This window comes from Crinia signifera, chromosome 1 (genome assembly GCF_055691185.1).
Source record: "Crinia signifera chromosome 1, ASM5569118v1, whole genome shotgun sequence".
In the NCBI taxonomy this organism is placed as follows: Eukaryota; Metazoa; Chordata; class Amphibia; order Anura; family Myobatrachidae; genus Crinia; species Crinia signifera.
This window is the reverse complement of record NC_139217.1, coordinates 196,236,443-196,256,759: the sequence shown is the minus strand read 5'-3', so window position 1 is coordinate 196,256,759 and position 20,317 is coordinate 196,236,443. Positions and strand designations below refer to the sequence as shown.

Genomic DNA, 20,317 nt, shown 5'->3' with positions numbered 1-20,317 from the left:
ATGTGGTAAGACGCCCAGCGAACGGACCGTGACTGGATGTTTCATGTGAACAACTCTCCCATCTGTGGGAACCTCCCCTATCCTCCGATGGTCGTCGACCATCGAATGATGTGCTCCAGAGCACTCAGACATTTCTACGTGCGAAAGCAGGGATAGGGGCGGGCAGCTGGCATCCGGCTATATCAGCTGTCTGCCTCCAACACGTGCGTCACGGCCGGATTACCATACATATGGGAACGCCCATGAAACGCAGGGCGTACGCATATGGTAATGAGCCCAAACAGCCCTTCACGCCCCTCTCCACCTCCTGCTCGGATTGTTCCGACCAATCGTTTTCTGTATGGAATTCACTCCGTATTCGGATGTGTACGGCATTCGCACATGCGCAGAAACGCCTCTGCACATGCACAAACACAGTACATCGGTCGTCCGACCGCACACGCAGCCATCCGACTCAATCAGAATAAGGGCCTAGGTGAAGTACAGCTTTCAGCATCTATTCTCACCATTCTTTTTGCATTGCTAGTTGATCTTCAAAGGTGTGTTGTTGCATACAAAAGACAGAGCAGATTTGACACATCTTCGCTCAAGACCGCTTACTGTTACAAACTGTGAATTGATGCAGGTGTATAGAAAACTGGGCATGAGAATATGCAATTGAAATAGTCACCTTTAGCATTCATAATTCCATCACAGTAGCTATAAAGAGTAACAGCTGGCAATGCTCAGTGAAGTGGGAACAGAAGTGTGAAAATAAAAGACATATCTATTCTTTTTTTGTGTTTTTGTAATGTGAAAACCAGAAAGTAGATTTTCCAGCATGTAGTTTATCCAAAACAGTATAATTCTAAGACTGTTGTACACTGATATATGCAGTGTCCTTTCTGACCTTATTTTCTTGTTGTTTTTCCCCTTTTTCAGAAAACTGCTCGAACTTTACAGTCATTAGATTTTTCCAAGCAAGATAAATGCACCCAGACAGAGTTTGTAAACCATGAAGTAAGTAACAATGTAAGTATGGCTATTTTTAAATGTTTTATGTTTTTGTAATTTTTGTCTAAACTACCACACTGTATATTTTTATTGTTTTAATTGTGATAAATTAAAAGAGAAACAGATACTTCTTGGAAGTACATATCATTGGATAGACAGCAACTAGGTCAATAAGCATTAGGTCGACACCACTATGTCGACATGACTGAAGGTCAACATGAGGTTAGGTCGACAGGGTCATTGGGTCGACAGGGTCATTGGGTCGACAGTCAAAAAGTTGACATGGGAGTTTACACTTTTTTTGTCCCGAATGTTGACACAGTTGACACAGACTTTTAAAAAGTGCACCGAGTTCCTTCACTTCAGGCATGCTGCCTTGCTACGCTTGGCACACTATTTTATTTTCCCACCATGCCCTAGTAGATGGTAGAGCATGAAATATTGCCTGTCGGCACATGTCGGCTCAATAAAAAGTGAAAAACCCCATGTCGACCTTTTGAAGGTCGACCTTCCCCATGTTGACCTAATGACCCTGTCGACCTAACCCCATGTCAACCTTCATGCATGTCAACCTAGTAGTATCGACCTAATGCTTGTCGAGTTGCTGTATACCTAGTGACCGTATCCCCTTCTTGGAAGTAAAAATCACAATGTAATGTAATGAAAATGTTAAAAAAAACCATGAAGGACTAAACAATTAAAGCATTACATATATATGTGTAATATAATCACCCATAAGATCTATACTGGCATGCAAAGATGGTAAGCAAGTGCACATAGAGTCCTTCCTAGTAGGCCCTGTATGTGGTTCTCTCATATAATAAAGCGGCTGGTGTTTATCTAAGGTACCTCAAAACTTTTTAGGCCACAGGGGGTGGCATATACCCAGTCCTCAGGAGAATGTCTATAGGGAAAGGTAAGCTGGCCGTGTAAAGCTGTTTGAGGAATAGAGTTCCTTGGGGGACATTGGCAATCACACGAGCTGAAGAAATTCAGGGCTTGTCCGGTTTTGCCACCCAATGGATCCATTATCCTCACCACTGTAGGTTTTGTGAACTATTGGCTCCATCATCGTCACCACTGTTTAGTTCTTTGTGTTTTTTTACACTTTCATTAAATTACATTGTGATTTTTACATATCTATTGTTGCTGTTTTAGTGATGTCACTACCTTCTGTATTTGTACCCTTTTGACTGGGGGATGGTATGCTGTGATAGCAGCTATTTGGCTTATCAGCACATTGTGGAGCGTCCACTCATATCACTTTATATAATTTGTCTTGCTTATTGGAAGTGAATGTAAAAACTAGGCAGGGAAGATCCTTAGGTGATGTCTTGGTATTGTGCTTGGGCTCAGTGCCTGGGCCACTGGATTAAACAGCAGGGCACAATCATAGACATAGCGGTATGATCTGGCACATTCATTTTACTTCTGCCTAGTATAAAGTGGGTTCTGCCTGGTGTAACATTTAATAGGAGCTCTGTCTGGCATAACTGGGTGCTCTGCGTGGGGTTACATAATGGGGACCTGTCTGGCTCAACATCTAACAAGGGTTCTCAATGTCATTTTGTGTAACTGGGGCTCTACCTGGAGTAACATGTGATGGGGTTCTTTCTGTGTGTAATGTATAATGCTGGCTCTCCCCGGCATATATGGACTTTTCCTTTTGTAATGTGTAACAGGGGTTCTGCCTGGTGTAACAGCTAAAAAAAAAGGTTCTGCCTGGCATTCTGTGTAACTGGGGGTTCTGCCTGGCGTAAAGTATAACACTGACTCTGCCTGGCATATCGGGACTCTGCCTGGTGTAGCTTGTGCTGGGGGTTCTGCCTGGCATAACTTAATAGGGGCTCTGCATTGCATAACATAAAATGCTGGCTCTGCCTGGCATAATGTGTAACGTATCGGGGTGCTCTGCCTGATGTAACATAAGGACATTAGCAATGATTCTGCATAGTGTGTTAGTTTTGCACTAGTAAACATAAATTGTATGGACAGAAAATTAAATGTGCACCACTCCTCACCACTCTCAGAAAATTATATCACTAATTCAAAATCTGAAAGTTGCAAAATCTCGATCCGTGCAAAAGTGCAATCACATCAAATGAAGGCCTAATCTTTAACCCTACTAGTATTATTTATTTTACTAAACACATCAGTTTTTCTTCTAATATTACTGTTCACATTAGCCCAGAGCTTTCCAATTTTGCCATTGCGGTCTGGATTAAAATTGACTGATGTACTATTTAAGTCATCTCTGCTCCCCCTTGGAGAGTAAGAATGTATTGGGTCATGACGCTTTTGGCATGATTTTTTTCCCCTCTTCAATGGGCAATGTCTTTTTCATTACTACATCGCAAGTGTGAAATACAAAATATGGACTATAACATTTTTTGGTACTTTTTATTCACTAGTCACCAGTCCATCAAAATGATGGAACAACATAACAGTAATATCCGTTTTGCCAGCTGTGCGTGCTGTTGAACACTATCTATTGTCCACCGATGTGCAAAATATAATTGATTGTTGCCCCCTCTCTACACCACCTATCTGATGTCAGAATTATTTAGCTCTATGTAGATACACACAAACACACATACATACTTCCGAACATCTCCATTGGGGGCATCTGGATTGTCGTTCCCCCGAAAAGGGGCATGGCTTCTGATCAAGGCAGCAATTCCCATCACTATGAGGGCATGCACACAATGTATTTCTGAATACACACATGTGCGCAGCATCTATTCACCGCTGCTGGGCAGAGCAGCAATGGGCAGGGGTAATCCCAACTGCCCCCCCACCCCACCGCCCACTGCAGGACACTGCTGTCCATGGGACATGGGACAGTCACAAAATAAAGTTGTGAGGCATGCACATATGCACACATTTATGTAAACAACAGCATAGAGGATACATTAGGGATTACAGATAATGCTATAATGTACCAGATGACAAATACAACATTAAGGAACATTATGGAACTCATTTACTGATTGTTGAAGTTTAGACTTGATAAATAGAATTTCTTCTTGCTACTATTCAGGCAGTAAGAAATTAATTTCTTCCAGTAGTTATAGGACCTCTGACAGCAGCCTGCCCCAGCAGTGTTTATATAGAAGACAAAGTGCCAACGTATTTTCATAGCTCAAACCCTAGCTGGGGGTGCATGGATGTAATCAGACTTTACAGGGTACATTTCAGCTTAATCCAGTTGGAAATAAGGGGACGTCAGTGGGACTGATGACAAAGTGAATCTTAGGGGAGAGGGGTGAGGAATATATGAAGTTGGAGATGAGAAGGGCTTGTCCCAGAGAAGGGACCAGCCCACAGGAACTAAACACACACTGTAGGGGATGGAGAAGCGTGCAGGTGGAAGGAGGACCCTGGAGGCATGAAGAGAAGAGCTGGGTGGGAGGATGTGAAGCAGCTGGAATGGGTATTATTTTCTTCCTGACACTACCCATATTAACTATAGATGGCAGCTGCACTGCACCCTGCGACCCAGAACTTTGATTGGCTCCTCTCAAATATTGCCCTCCCCCTCGGTTCCAGCACCTGTTTGTACCAGAAGTTTTAGTACATTTCTGTTTCCTTCATGCAAGGTGATCTGAGCACTGAAGTAGAAAGTTCCTCCATTTTACCAAGGCAAACAGTATATTGCTATTGTCATTTGTAGGCACACATACAGAGATATATATCAGTGTACAGCTAATTGCTTGTTTTACAAAGCATTCATTTTAATCTAGGATTAGTTAAAGTTCAAATACACGGAGGTTGTATATTATTAAAATGTAAGCCATTTCATAATCAAATATCATTTACACTCTCATTAACACGTTAATTAAGGTATTAAACTGCAGTCACCATAGATTAAGTATTTTATACCCCATAACATGTATTATAAAATTTATAACTTGGAAAGGGAACTTGTATTGCTATTTAATTGAATGTGTCTCTGAATTATTGTGTTAATAGAAATAAAAAATTTCTGTGTCATTTACTCAACTTCAACATTTGTTTACCTGTGCAAACACGCCAGGTACCGATTCAACTAGAATCGGGACCCAATTCTGTTATGGTGTTTTTTATCTGTCCTCTTTATACAGTATGTGATCTACTTATTAAACAGTATTCTAAAAAATCCAGATCCTGATATATAACAGCAAATCGGGCTCATTAATTGTGTAGCAATATTTTCTGTATATCTCCTTGTATCTATCAATCCCTAGTCTTCTGCACACATGAAAACTATATGTACTGTATGTATTCCTTTTAATTTTCATCCTTTTGGATACTAAACAGAGCTAGATTACAGAATACACATAATACAGATGTTAACCGGTAATTAATGCAATTTTGACATTTTTGGTAAGTAACACAAAAAAATGGTAATATTTTCTGGCTGCTTAGTGTAATTGTAAATGTAAATTTTGCCCAGTTGGCGGTCCCTGTATGTATATTTAGAACAAAACAAATTGGACATCATTAGTAATAAAATTGACAATTACTGCTACTGAATATTGATACAGACTTGAACATATGATTGGTTAAGTGTTTCTTAAAAACATTGTAATACATTTTGCCTGACATAGGAATATGCATTGTACATAAGAATGATGCATTTAATAAAGAACTAATGAGAGCACTGTGCAAAAATGGATATATATTATTGCACCCAAATACTCTAATTACATACGCAGCCATGATTTCTTTCTTTTTTCTCCAATTACCTCTGCAGATGAACTGCATTCTCGCACTTATTGCCCCAATGCATAGCCGCCATTAGTTTTTGATATAGTAATCCATGATTGGCTCAACCTGGTGATTTTTGATTTAGGAGGTCATTCTGGTCTGTGCGCTCCCCTGCACGTTCGCAGAAGGGATCAATGTTTTGTTTGTGCGCATGCACATAAACATTTATGTGCATGTGCAGGCTCTTTGGGCGAATGGAAAATTATTCTCTGATTATTGATTATTCTCTGACCCGTTTGCACGGAGCAGTGCGGGCGGTGGTGATCGGCGGGCATGGGTCATGCCCATGGGAACGCCCAGCATTTCGCGCGCATCCCCATGAAAATGCTGGGTGTTCCCATGGTAATTTGGCCGTGATGCGGGTCCAGGGGTAGGCAGCTGATATCGCGTACCAGGGCTCCACACATCTGCGTCACCAGAGAGTGACACATGTGCGAACACTTTAGAAATCTTTCGATGGTAAGTGATCATCGAATGATTTGTGCCCTGCACGCAAGGCTTCAAATGGATGTTTATGCAAAACAGCAATTCGCATGTGTGTGGGGATAGCCTCAATGCAACGGGGTGCAGACATCCTGTGGGTGGCGTTTAGTTGACTCGCAAAGCTGCAAAATTCGCAGCTTTGCGAGTCAACCAGAATGAACTCCTTAGTCCTTCTGTGGTGGGGCTGGTTGTCTAACACCGTAGTCTTATATTAGCACAATCTTTTCCCACAAAGCACTGTACCACATACAATTAACTGGATCCCATTATTACTAACATTCTACATACTATAGCATATATAGAGATCATCAGTCCATTAATATATTTGTAAAGGCATAATCATAATATAGAACAAATTATTAAATGTTTCCAAATATTTCCCATAAAAGCATGTACAAAATAACAAACGTTCAAAGAGCATTGTCACAATATACAAAACAAATATAGGCTTATGCGGTTGTCACATGTAGCAGGATTTTGAAGAAGCAAAATGTGTAGAAATAATGACATATAAAACAAATAATGTTGAGACAATCGGACTTAAAGCATGAAAAAGAAGGCAAATTCTTTGTAAATACAATTGCATAACATCATAACTCATAACATCATAGCTCCTGGAAAGAGAAGATGACTATACAACTGTATGGCATATTATTTTTTTATTTGTGGAGTAAAGAAAGTAATTTAAAAAATTACTTAACATACCACTATCTTCTTATTTTTTAATTAATTAGTACAATTTTTTATGGGTTATTACTAATGAGCAGTGGTGGTTTTTACCTAGGGACTGCAGGGCTGCTGCCCCCCTAGTAAAAATCCACCACCAATAAACTGATTGATTGCAGAGGAATAGGAAGCTATTGGAAGCACTATCTGCTAATAAAGTGCTGTGCTGTGATCGGCAGATAAGGCTTCAAATGGAAAGTGCAGCAGAAGTAACGGAAGCCTCCAGAAGCACAAAAGTAGCAGCCACCACTGTTTTCAAACCTTGCCCTGGAAGAAGAGCACCTGATGCTCAAAACACGTCAGCGGCAGTGACTGACTTGATCTGGGTGAACCTACCAAGTGCTAAGGCATTTGGGGCCACTGCAGGGTGCACTTCTGGACTGCATCCCTGCCACTTACCATCCCTTTCAGGCTCCAAATACCCTTAGGGGGTAAGGACTCATCCCTCCTTTTTTAGATGTATTTTTTATAAGCATATGTTATTCTTTACAATAAATTTGAATATATTTTTAACTCATTCTCTGGCGCCTGGTAAAATGATTACACCCACCCACTCTCCATATATATCTAAGGCCTAAGGGAGACCTTGAAGTGATAACCAAAAGGCAGCCTAAGAAGGAGCGCAGGACATTTGATACTGAAATCCAGCACTCTAGCCTGCTTTCAGTATTAGCTGAGGCGTTTTTAAGAGTTACTGTAACTTTTTCAAATATGTGCATCAGGTTGATATCATACGCCTATTATAAATATAGCGAGATGTATCCCCATGTATTTGACTTATTACCATACAACATGTAAGAATAAGTATTGGCCTATTATTTGCCATTGATGTTTTCAAGAATTATGTTTGAAAATATTCTTTGAATTCACAGTGGCAAATGTCCCTTACTTCTGTTACCTCTGTTAATATCCAGCAGAGTTCTATGTGGCCAGAAATGATAAAACGTCAAGCGCATATCTGTGGGATGTTATTTTAACTTGATTGCTCACTAGTCAGTCTTATTGAATTTATTCTGTTCATTTACTTCTGCATGCGTGATAAATTTCACAGCAACAGCCTGTCAGAACGTATACAGGGCAGCAGTAAGACCTAATGTTTTGTCACTTGGATTTGTTGTAGCATTCTTGTTTCTTTTTACACTATGTGCACAACACAGATCAAGCATGTTTGTGGTCAGGATCTAAACAAAGTTGTCAATGAAGGCTAGATTATGGTTGGGGAACGTGGCGGGGACTGGCGGCGAGGCGACGGGGGGTGCTCCATCTCGTGCGTGAACGCCCCCTTCCGAAGGCTGGAGGGGCTGATGCGTAGCGAATTTACCACCAACCCCTGCAAAGTTGACACCCACTCCATCTGTATTGTGTCATTGTGGCCTGCTGCTTACAATGCCCACATTACCAGCACTGTAACGTGGAGGCAAGGCTATGATGATGCAGGGGGTGCAGAGGGGTTTTAGTAGAAAGCAGGAGATTATTCCACTTTTCTGGATGGTCGGGAGTGCCACACAAATTTTGGGTGCATCCTTTCCATCCCTGGATTGTAGACAAGTATGTACACTATACAGTATTTAATATACTGTAACTTGATATCCGACAAGTTAGTTTTCCTCAGTTACTATTCCTTTTATTTATAATTACTCAATTTAGCACATACATTTCACTCCAACATCCTTTTAACTATGGATTTATTTCACTTTAAATGCTACTCTCGGTACTAGTGGCATTTTATGATTTTTAAATTGTAGATAATTGAGTTTTTCTTCAAAGTTGATTATATGGCATAATCATTGTAAGTGTAATTTATGTTAGTCTTTTACAATAGTATACTTTCATTTATTAAATAACATTTTATTACATGTTTTACATTGAATTGTGTGAATGTAACATAACTATAGATTGACCTGATTAAAATAAATGCATTACTGTCTATTACTTTAGTTTATATCTATTTTTACTTCTTTCTATTTCTTTTGCCAAATGCGACAATCCCCTTACAGAACATTTAATTTAAATGCTCCATTTCTCCCAAATTAAAATGAGATTTTTATACATTCAAATATTTATTAAAGTTAATCAGTGTTTCTTTCTATAAAATTAATACTGTTATGTTTTAAAAGGCTGTTAAATAAGGTTATTTGGAAGAAGCATAATTTTGCAGTAATGTAGGCACACAAAATAGAAAAATAAATATACAAATGGGAGCACAACATAAAATAGTGCCTTGGGTCATTGCTGATATTGCTAATGAATTAGGTCAATGAGGCTTCCAAATTGATACTTGCACAATAGCTGTCTTCAATATTATACTTAAAATGTCCTAACCAATGTGCTTTGGGTAGTGGCTTCCTTGAATATACGGACTGGGGTGGGCAAAAATGGCAGAAACAGGATAGAACACGTAGCCTAAATAATTTAAGAAAGAGAGCACCTGAATAGGACTTTGCAAAAGTGTTTCATTTCATAAGTACAGTACAACACTTACTGTACTTGGAACATGTATTAACCAAATTTATGGGATATATAAGGGTTATAATAGGAGGACTTTGGAGAAATTACAGTGCTTTTTTTGAATCAAATGTAGAGCATTTAAGATTTATACCAAAAACAGAGTAGGAACATGAAGGGAGAGTAAATTATTATTTAATTTACTCTGTACTTGTTCATCATCCTTATTAGTACATGTAATATCCACCGATTCAGAACCGTATCTTTGTGCAAAAATACCCAAGACAAGCATCACAGAACCATTAATCCAGGACTTTCTTTATGGAGTCATTGGTGTTTGACACTCAGGAAATAGTGTTAACAATTGGAGTTGAAGCATTGTTAATCAAACCACGTTCGGGAAACAGACGGATCAGATTACAAAAATGTCAGGCAAAGGCAGGAATTGTGGGTAGGATAAATCATTATTACAGTCTTCCAAGTTTAGAAATCAGATCAGACATCAATTACAATATTGCCACGTAAAGGCGCAAGATTGGTGGGTGGGATCAATCAACATTACAGTCTTTGGTTAAAGTCAGTACATGCTAAGAAATATTATTGGGTAGGAGATCAATAAGCGACCACCTTTAAAGGCACTGCTGCATCAGATATCATTGAAACTACAAAAATTATTTTAAACAGTATATTTTTAATAAGAATTTTTGTGGTTTGAATGCTATCTGATGCAACAGCGCCTTTAAAGGTGGTCATTCATTGATCACCTATCCAATATTAGTTATTTAAATAAGAGGTTCACAGTTCCTCTTGATTAGAGGCAGCAGCAGCATTAGTTTCATCTAACATACAAATAAGAATTTTGACACCATCATCAAGACTAGCGCTCTTGGTACAACACTGGTTGTTATGCGTGTTAGTTGCATGTTAAGAACATCCATGTAACAGCATCTTGAACGCAAAATTAATAATACAGTGTGTGCCAATTAAACAGGCAGAATCAAGTTGCATATGCAGTTTATCTTACCAAGTGATGACACAGACTCATTTACTCAGTAACCGAAGAAGACTAACATAGAAAGCACTTAACCAATGGCTGATCAGGAAACTAAATACATATACAGCCGTACAGGTTGGAACCTCTAATCATAATCTGTATCACCCTTGTAAAGCCAAAATGGAGGAGAGGTGAATATGAAGTGCTTACATACCAATAATAACCTACTGTGCATGCTGTTCGGTTTATTTTTTGTGAGGCTTGTCAAGATTTCTGGAATCTTGCTGCAATATTATATAGATTATTGAGACAAATCAAATAAAATGTACTGCTGATAAAAATTGTCACAATGGCACATAATGTCCATTGATGTGACCCCTGCTACCAGTCTTAGTGATTCTACTTGGAGAATGATGGCATGTCCACAGTCTCCAAGCCTATTTTCCCACATAGAGGAATTACCACAGTAATCCTCATGATTAAAAAAAAGATAAAGAGACAGAGGAGTAGGACAGTGAGGAATGGGGGTTAAAAAAAAGAGAAAAAGGAGAGAGAAAAAGGGAGAAATGTGTCAGAAAGAAAAAAAAAACTAGAAATTCTATAATAGCTTGTGCACTTTATTATTATATGTCTAGCATAACAGGCAAGTGTCCAGCAAAAAGTATAGTTACAGTAAATGAAGACACACCTATTTTTTACAAACTAGATGGGTATATCATGCATTACTGCCTCATAGTGCTGAGTTCATGGGCTTGATTCCCACTACGGCCCTAACTGTGCAGAGTTTGTATATTCTCCCCTTGGTTGTGTGGGTTTACTCTGGGTACTCCGGTTTCCTCCCAAAACCCAAGAGTGAATGCGAGTGCATGTACATGTGGTAAGTATTAAAGTTTGAAAGCTCCTCTGGGGCAGGGACTGCTGTGAATGGTCAAATATTCTATGTAAAGTGCTGCAGAATATGTGTGCAATGTATAAGAAACTGTTCACAAATAAATAAAATAAATATTGCGTGCGATACATCCTGCCACGTTTCACATAAAAGTGATCGAAACTGTTTATATTTATCATAGAAACATAGAAACATAGAATTTGACGGCAGCTAAGAACTATTTGGCCCATCTAGTCTGCCCCTTTTTTATCCTTCAGGTAATCTCAACCCTTTTTAAATATAGGTACATAATTATTCAATATCATGCATGTTTTTTTTTATCTCCTCTGGTCTACAAACCTACATTTATGTTTGCAATTTAACATTGTACCAAACCTGTTTAAGAGCCTATAGGCTACTTTTTTACAATCACTATTAATTAAACAAACTCACCTTTTTTCATAGAAAAAAATGTCTCAAATCGTTTTCTTTCATATTAAAACAACATGCCAAGCAACAGTATTTTCCTGTATCTTTTATTTTTGGAGGAGAGTTTTAATTAAAATGATGTCTGCTGTAACATTTGCCTGGCAGCAAAATCATTGATTGGTTTACCTTTTGACAAAAGCTATCAGCATTTTGAGTGCAAACCAATTACTTAAATGGTGATTAGATATAGCTTTATATTAATGTCTATGTAATGTAAAACCCAGCGTGATATGAGTTCCTAGAATGGCTGTAGGCAATTCTTGTACTGTTGGTTATGACTTCATATTGTAAAACAATTAAGCATTTTGGAAGACATATTTCCCAAGGAATGTTAATAACCTTGCTAATTATTTCTGGCCAATGATAGAATTTCTGGCCAGGTACAACACTTCTGCTATGTGAGCGCACTTTGTTATATAGAAAATCAGTACATTTTGCAAATTAATATAATGCTATGTTCTGTAATAATACAATTGTAATAATACAATTGTTTATGTTTTCATATTCTGCTTTTTATATTCTGTATCAAAATCATTAGTTATACTGTAGCTCTCAGAAGATTGTTAACTGTTGAGTAAACCATTTTAAATGCCACGTTTTATAACACAGATTTTGCCTTGAGGCTGTGCATATGAGTACATAAAATATTGCTGCTTGGCCATAAGTCTACTATGTTGACCTGCTGTGTTAATTAATCATAATGCTACAATACATAGATGATTATACTGTATGTTGTGCTGTATATTACAGCCTTGACAGCAAAGTCAAAAGCTGAATGAAAAGTAGTAAAGGGCATACATAGGACCTTATTCAGACCAATGTAAGCATCTGCACAGGCGGTCAGATGTCAGCTGCCCGCCTTGTCCTCGCACGCCCTGTGCCCGCAGTTTAGAGTGATTATATAGGTCTCTCTGAACTGCAAGCGTGGGAGAAATCATTCAATGGTCAGCGATCAGCAAATGATTTCTCCCTGTCTGCGAATGGATGATTATGTAAATCATCCATTCGCAGCCGTGCGGGGGGGATACTGAGTGTGAGGGGGGCAGCCGGCACTACGGCAGCGTCTGATGGACTCGCAAGGCTACAAAATTCGCAGCCTTGCGAGTCAATCAAAATAAGATCCTTACTGTATTTGTGTTGCCACTATGGGGAGGGGGAATTCAATTAATCATGGTGATTTACAGCAATTCAATTTATGCAATGGGGCCGTAGCACGTACTGATTTTTATCCCTCTGAACAATGGCAAAAAAATAATCCAGAATATCTAGGGGGTTACTGGGTGCCGCGACCCTTTTTACATACAAAACCATAAACTTTTTATTAGTTTTCAAACATAAGATACAGTATATAAAGGTATATCTTGTAAAATATAAGCATACACATGAACAAACACATGCACAATGAGGTCCATATTGGAAAAGCAGTTTAAACCGATAAGACATTACCAATATAATAGGTAAGCAGTGTATTCCAATATAGTAAAGCATTACTATTTCAAAATAAGTCAACAACAACATTAAACCAACTAGGTTAGTATGTAGAGAAGGAGGGGATGGGAAAGTCAAAGGAAAGGAGGGGGGTAATGACAGTAAACTAGCTACTTGCACTCTGTTAGATTATTGAGTAGTACAATACGAAAAAAAAGGGTGTGGGGGGTGTGAACGCTCTCAGGTCCGCCTGCCTGACAGTGAGTAGTCTGACCCGACCATGCAGGAGGGCTGGAGGAGTAGGGATTACTGTAGACACCTAGTTGAAGATCCTAGCATAGACCAAGATTGATTTTCGGAGAATTGGAATATTTTGGATTTTGTGTCAGGGTCAAGCGTGGATATGTAAGAATCCCATTTACAATGGAAATGTTTGCTGCTTTGTAACAATGGACATGGTCTTACGATCACAGTACAATTGCTAAAGAAGCATCTTATGAAGTGTAGATAGGGTAGGTGCAGATTTAGACACCCAGTGCTTCAAAATTATTTTTTTTGCTACAGTGAAAAGTACTATGAATAACGGGTACAGGTGATTGATAGCAGCTGGTGTATGGTCTCAATCACAAAAATGTATGCATAAACAAGCTATGGGAGACGGCATTAGAGACAAGGAAAAAGCGGTATTAAGAAAAGAGAACACCTTGTTCCAAAACCTACGTACCTTGTAACAGTCCCAGAAACAGTGAAAGAAGGACGCTTGTGTCTTACTGCATTTGTCAGCAGGAGTAGTAAAATATGCTCTAGTCGAGGGAGGCAGATATGCTCAGTGTATACATCTAAAATGTACTTCCTGCAGATAAGCAGATCCCATGACTTTCATGGTGGAGGTATAATGGAGGAATAGAGAGTCTATAGTGGTTACCTCAGGTATATCTATCTTCCATTTTTCTGTCAATGCAGCCAAAGGAGATGGTGTTGAAGGAGTTATTAGGAGAGAGGTCAGGGCAGAGGGACATGGGGCATGGGAAGGTTGAGATGTGGCGTATAGGTCTTTATAGAAAAGTTGCATGATTTTTGCTATTTGTTTGATAGAGGAGGCTAATTGCCCTTTGGCCGTGTACAGGGAATGCACAACAGCTGGTTTCTGATAAACTTTTAGCAAATTGGTTAGTAGGCAGCCTGTTTTGTTCCCAAACTTGTGAAATCTTTCATTTACAGCAAAAAAATATTGGTCTCCCATCTCCGATAAGTATTCATCGAACTGCAATTTAGCCAGTAAATACTGTTCTTTATGAAGGGGGGAAGTAGATATCTTAAATATTTGGAAGGAGTCAGTCAATGCAGTTTGTAGTGAAACATACTTTCTGGAGTATTCCCTTTTGGATGCTGCGGTGAAGGACATGATTGTGCCCCCGAGTACCGATTTGGCCGTCATCCAAAATAAGGATGGATTGGTTTGTGCGGTCTCGGCATTGTTAGAGGAAAAGTCTTCCCACACAGACCCCAACATGTTTTATAATTTAGTGGATTTGCCAAATCTGGATGGGAATCTCCATAATTTAGCCGAGCCGGAATCCTCAGGGAAGGAAATTGTGGTGCGAAAAGGCAGGTGTAATCCCTATCAGTGGGGTATGAGGAGCACCAAGCATCTACCAAACCCAGCATCTTGGTAAAGAGGGGAAACCCACCCTGGAGAGAGAGCTAGCCCCAGTGGAAGATTTTGTTCTGTCTAAAATGGTCGAGGAGACCAGATTAAAATCTCCATCCACCACCAGGTTTTTGTCAATGTAAGAGGTGAGCAGGGCTATTATTTTTTGTAGAAAGGTCCTGGAGTATGGGGCCAGGGCGTAGTCATTAGATAGTGTGAGAGACCTCCCATATACTGTGATACCGGCTATGACATATCTGCCTCAATAGTCCAATAAAGTGCTAGTTACCTCTAGTGGAAGAGCCCTACTGTACAGTATGTCCACCCCATGTGCCTTGGAGTTATAGGAAGACAAAGCCACGATCGACCATCTGAGCATCCCAAGTTTCAGAGTCCCTGGAGCCGACAGGTGTGTCTCCTGCAAAAAAATCAAAACATCATTTGTTTTATTTAGATATAGCAATATTTTCATCCGTTTGGCCGGGGAATGTATGCAACCTACATTCCACATACAAAAGTGTAACTCAGGCATTAAGCATTTACCAATGGAAAAGATAAAACATCCTGGAGCAAACAACCCCACCTTTCTTATAGAGTAACTACAGGTAGAGAGTGCATACAAATATCTTCACTATAAATCATGAACTGGGGGAGTGGGGGTGGGGGAAAGAAGAGGAAGGAGGGGAACACACACAAAAATAGTTCAAAAGTGTTAGAAGCCGCAGGATACAAGTATACAGTGCTGGACTTACTACAGCTTTGACTAACATATCGCAATAGTGTGGATACCGGACATGGTGCATCCGCCCAACCGGCCCCCCTCATGGCCAACAAATATAAAAGGGGTAAACCTTGATTTACTAAGATGACACTAATGGAAACAAAAACATTCTAATTGAGGATCTTACTCAACTCCCAGAACAGGAGGTAAATAACTCTAAACCTATTCAAGTATATATTCAGTCAGATCCAGAATCCCAGCCCGCTGTATTCCATTAGGCATATGGATAGAGGCGGGGGGATACTTGAAAGGGGGGGATTATTATTATAATAATTTGATGTCCACTGAACCATTCAACATAATTATGCAACTACGTAGGTACGGCACCTTCCCACTTCACATTCGTCAGGCAGGATAATTGCCCCATTGAGAGGAGAAGGAAAGAGGTAGAAGGGCGGAAAGTGCAGGGGGGGGGTCTTTCCAGCAGAAGGCTTGCCAATTGGAGCAGTACAGGATGCTATATGTGTCTCAGGGGACAATGTCCATGATGTCTGAGGAGTCTACCATAAACTTTTTAAGTAAATGCCTGTTAACCTCTCTAAAAACCCATTAGCTCATTAATTTATTAGGCATGTAAACATGGTCTCAAGTGAAAAATAGCATGCAATTGAATATCCACATGCAAAAAACCCCAAAGGCTATCTCCTTTTTTCAAATTAATTTCCCCCTATGGCTCAAAAGTGTACATTGATGGCTTGTGTATCAATAAAGCAAAGACAATTTGAGTTGAGAACACATACATTTTGACATGTGCTAAATGTATCTCTCTGTAGGACTCTATTCAGTTACAAGTAGCATTTTAATTTGACTTAATGTCAGCAGATACATGTCTAGAACAACTTGAAATACCTTGCTTGGCTTTGGGACATATTTAGCTTAGAAGTTCCTAAACTTGGTCATAAAGGTACCCCAACAGTCCTAGTCGTAAAGCTATCCATGCTTAAATACAGACAACTTAAGCTGGCTATGAACTTCAGGCGGAGAAATCAGGTGAAAAGTCACCAAATCGGATGTGTTTGACTTCTGATATGATGCGCATAGATCAGGGTCTGAATGCCCATCAGATGAGAGTCTGAACTTGGACCTGCTTGCACGTCTGACCTACAACATGGGCAGCCTACCAGCAGCAGGGAATGGGATATGAATATGCATGTATTCATGTATGGTGCGCAAAAGACAGCATGCCATATATAGCATTTGATCCTGCCACCTGGGAATTTCCTTCGTGGTTCAAGGAAATTCATATGTAACGTCTTCCTCCGGAAAGTCGCATATGTGTATGGGGGCCTTTAATTAGTACATCAGTCAATTAGATTATACTATCATGTAAAAGCATAAATAACCTTAAATTTTGACTTTTCTGCTATGTTTTGGGTTTGGGATATACTGAGGTAGCTTTCAAAAAGCCTACTTAGTACATTAAGGCATATTTCTGTGAATAATTATATATAGATTATTTTGGATTGATACTGTTTTATTTGGAAGTAAAATTACACATGAGTACATTGTAACCAATTGGTGAAATGATCTAGGAATTATATTTACAGTATTTGGTCAAAGAAGTTATGCAGTTTTCAATTTTTGGATAACATAAAATATGGAACTGATATTAACCCTTTGAGCGCCAACGTTGTGAGATCCTCAAAATATCTGTTAAAAATGCCAGTGGTGCTTACATTGACTGTTCTTTTTTTTGGGTGAAATCCTTAACTTAAATTAATTGATTTGGCTCTATTTGCATTTATTTATACTAGTAGAACAGTTGCTGTGAGCGATTCTAGTATTTTTAGTGGATATTTTGAGGATCGCTCACAGCATCATTGGCATTCAAAGGGTTAAGACACAAGGTGGTTATCATTTTCTCTAAAAAATGCACACAAAACTTACTTCCATCAGTCTGCTCAGCTTTAAATGGATATACATCGCTCTGCATTGGCAACAAATTACAGTCATTAAGATATGCTTAAACACATTTTCCAGTAAAGCCCCGTACACACGGGGGAGATATATTGCTCAGCCATATATTGCTAGCAATATATGGCTGAGCATATATTGCTCAGTTTCTCCTTTTCATCAGTGACCGGAGATGGTCGCTGATGAAAGGGAACCTCTGCCGGGCAGTGCCGCAGAGGTAATCAGCTGGTCGCAGGTGCAAGCTCCTGCGACCAGCGATTAGAATGGGGCTGAAAACGGGAGCACGCACCCGGCGATTTATCACCTGTGACCATATTTCCAGCGATTTCAGCCCCTATCGCCCCCGTGTGTACACAGCTTTACTGTTAGGTATCAATAGAATGTAAAACCTTGCATGATACAGCAGACACCACTCTCTTGTCACCTTGTCCCATCTCTCCAGGCACATGTGTTTGTTAACTGCAGAATCACTGAAGATTCTTATTGGATTAATTGTCATTCAACATTGCTTTATATATTGATATAAAAGAAGTTTGTGTGCTATAGGGCTATGTCTTAAACTATAACTATGCATTTCTGCAAAATTTTTTGAAAAAGCCATAGCTTGTTGCATTTTGATAAATATGTCCTATTAAAGGGTTCTATTTTATGCTACTTAGGGAAAAAAAAATAAATAAACATTGGTTAAAAACAATATTCTCTTTCAAACAAATATTTTTTTTTTTATAATTTACAGTCTTTTAATTTGGCAACACAGTGCAAGGAAATTATTACTGTTATTCAGAGGCTGTAATTTTATGAATTGAAGTCATTTTAAAAAACACCAAATCCCCTTTAATGAATGTTCAGCTACGTCTACTGTTCTACATTTTAAATATCAATTAAGCTGGGTACAAACTGTACTATGTATACAAGTGGATACTATAAAAATAAATAAAGAAATACAGAATGAAAAGGATAAATTGTAATTATAATTTAAAATGAATAAAAACAATGGCTTGCCTACTAATAAATCTTCACTATCATGATGATTATTACTATGGTTACTTTTCCTTTAGTGAACATCAGCAAATTAAGTCAAATTTAAAGACCAAGGACAACTAGTATTACTAGTGCAGAATATATATATCAGTTGTTCCTAAACTTTCTTGAACCATAACTCATTGGAGTATCAGCGTTTTTTTACACGGATCCCTAAGATAACATTTTTTATTGATACATTTGTAAAATTGGAAACATTTAGTAAATTGTGGCTATGGTACTTGTAAATTGTGACTACACAACAGTTGTGCTTCTGATTATTCATATATTTTATGATTAGCAGCAACTACCAATGGTTTTGCTTCTCACTTAAATTATTTGGGAGTAGATTTATTAAGCTCAGTGAAGTGATAAAGGGGGAAATTGACTAAACGAAATTTGTAAAAAATAGGTGTATTTGTATCCAGAAATACACTTATTTTTGACATTTACTGTCCCGAAAATATGGCAATTCGTATTGATAGCACATCAATACGAATACGAATTGCCATATTGTTCGGGATAGTACATGTCAAAATTAAGTGTATTTCTGGATACAAATACACCTATTTTTTTTACAAATTTCCTTTAGTAAATTTCCCCCAAAGTGTCTGGTTTTTATCACTGGCCAATCTGCTCTTATCTGTCATTTTTCAAACCAATCCTGTAACTTCACAGTTAGGAGCTGATTGGCCGGTGATAAAAACCAGACACTTTATCACTTCACTGAGCTTAATAAATTAGCCCCTGAATTCTGAACCGCTAAGCCTGCAAGAGTTTTGCAGTATCCCAGGTTGCCAAGGCACACAGTTAGGGAACCACTGGTAGTTTTTTTTTACTATAACTGGATCTTTGTGTAAACCATATGTCTATTTGCTTCTCAACACAATAGATGTGTTGTCCGTTGAAGCCGTAGAGTAGCAAAAAGAGCACTAGACATTTTCTAGACCTTTTTAATTATTTTCTGTTCACCATATACATTTATGTTCTGATTTTCAGAGATTCCAGCCATTCTATCATAGTAAGATTCTATCCATATCAATTTCAACCTCTCTTGACCATCATTTGTAAAATCATCCAGCATAAAAGTGCGTAAATGACACATACATAAAAGTTTGCTTTAGCATTTACATGTTTTCTGAACATTATGCAGCGGAATAATCCCATAAAATGTTAGTACAGTACTTTAAGAAGGACAAAAAAGCTGGTAGCAGAACCAGCATCTGATTCTGCATACGGATAGAAGCCAGACTTCCATTCCCCAGAGCTGTGACAAACAAATGTGCTTTCCCTATGCTCTTGGGGAACATGACAGCTGCTGTGTTATCCACTACTGTTAGAATTTCTGCTGCTTTTTTTCTTTTAGTGCTTTTGAATGCCAGTAACAGTTTGCCCTGGTACTTCTCAACAGGCAGACTGCATCTGTAAACATTTTACTTACAATGGCTGCATATTAATATTCTGCAGTGGTATCTTTAAAACCTGTAATTATAAGCATAGCGGTCTTAGTTAAATTTTTATATTTATTATGCAGAATCCTAAAATGAGATATATCATTATTTTTAAACAGGAATTACAGTTAGAAATTTCCAGCAGCATTACCTAAAACTATAGGCATAATAACATGACCATATTCATAAATGGGACCAAGGTATACAGCTCCCAACACCAGGTTAGGGTAGGTACTGTAGCTGGACAAAAAAAGCACTCAACATATTCAGAAGCATGCCTTTTGCATCACATGAGACTCAATGGGGGGAATTTACTAAGATGTGT

At 38.7% G+C, this 20,317-nt stretch overlaps 1 protein-coding gene across 2 annotated transcripts in view; it reads left to right on the top strand.

Annotated features, from left to right (window-relative positions):
• Window positions 1-20,317, top strand: part of CCSER1 (coiled-coil serine rich protein 1) — an 873,181-nt gene that overhangs the window by 851,078 nt on the left and 1,786 nt on the right. The window contains exon 9 of one of the 2 annotated variants that reach the window (XM_083179106.1): window positions 922-999. In XM_083179106.1, the coding sequence (XP_083035232.1) occupies window positions 922-999 (78 nt within the window). Of the gene's footprint in view, window positions 1-921; window positions 1,012-20,317 lie in introns of both variants that reach the window. The other variant, XM_083179105.1, reaches the window with a different exon arrangement.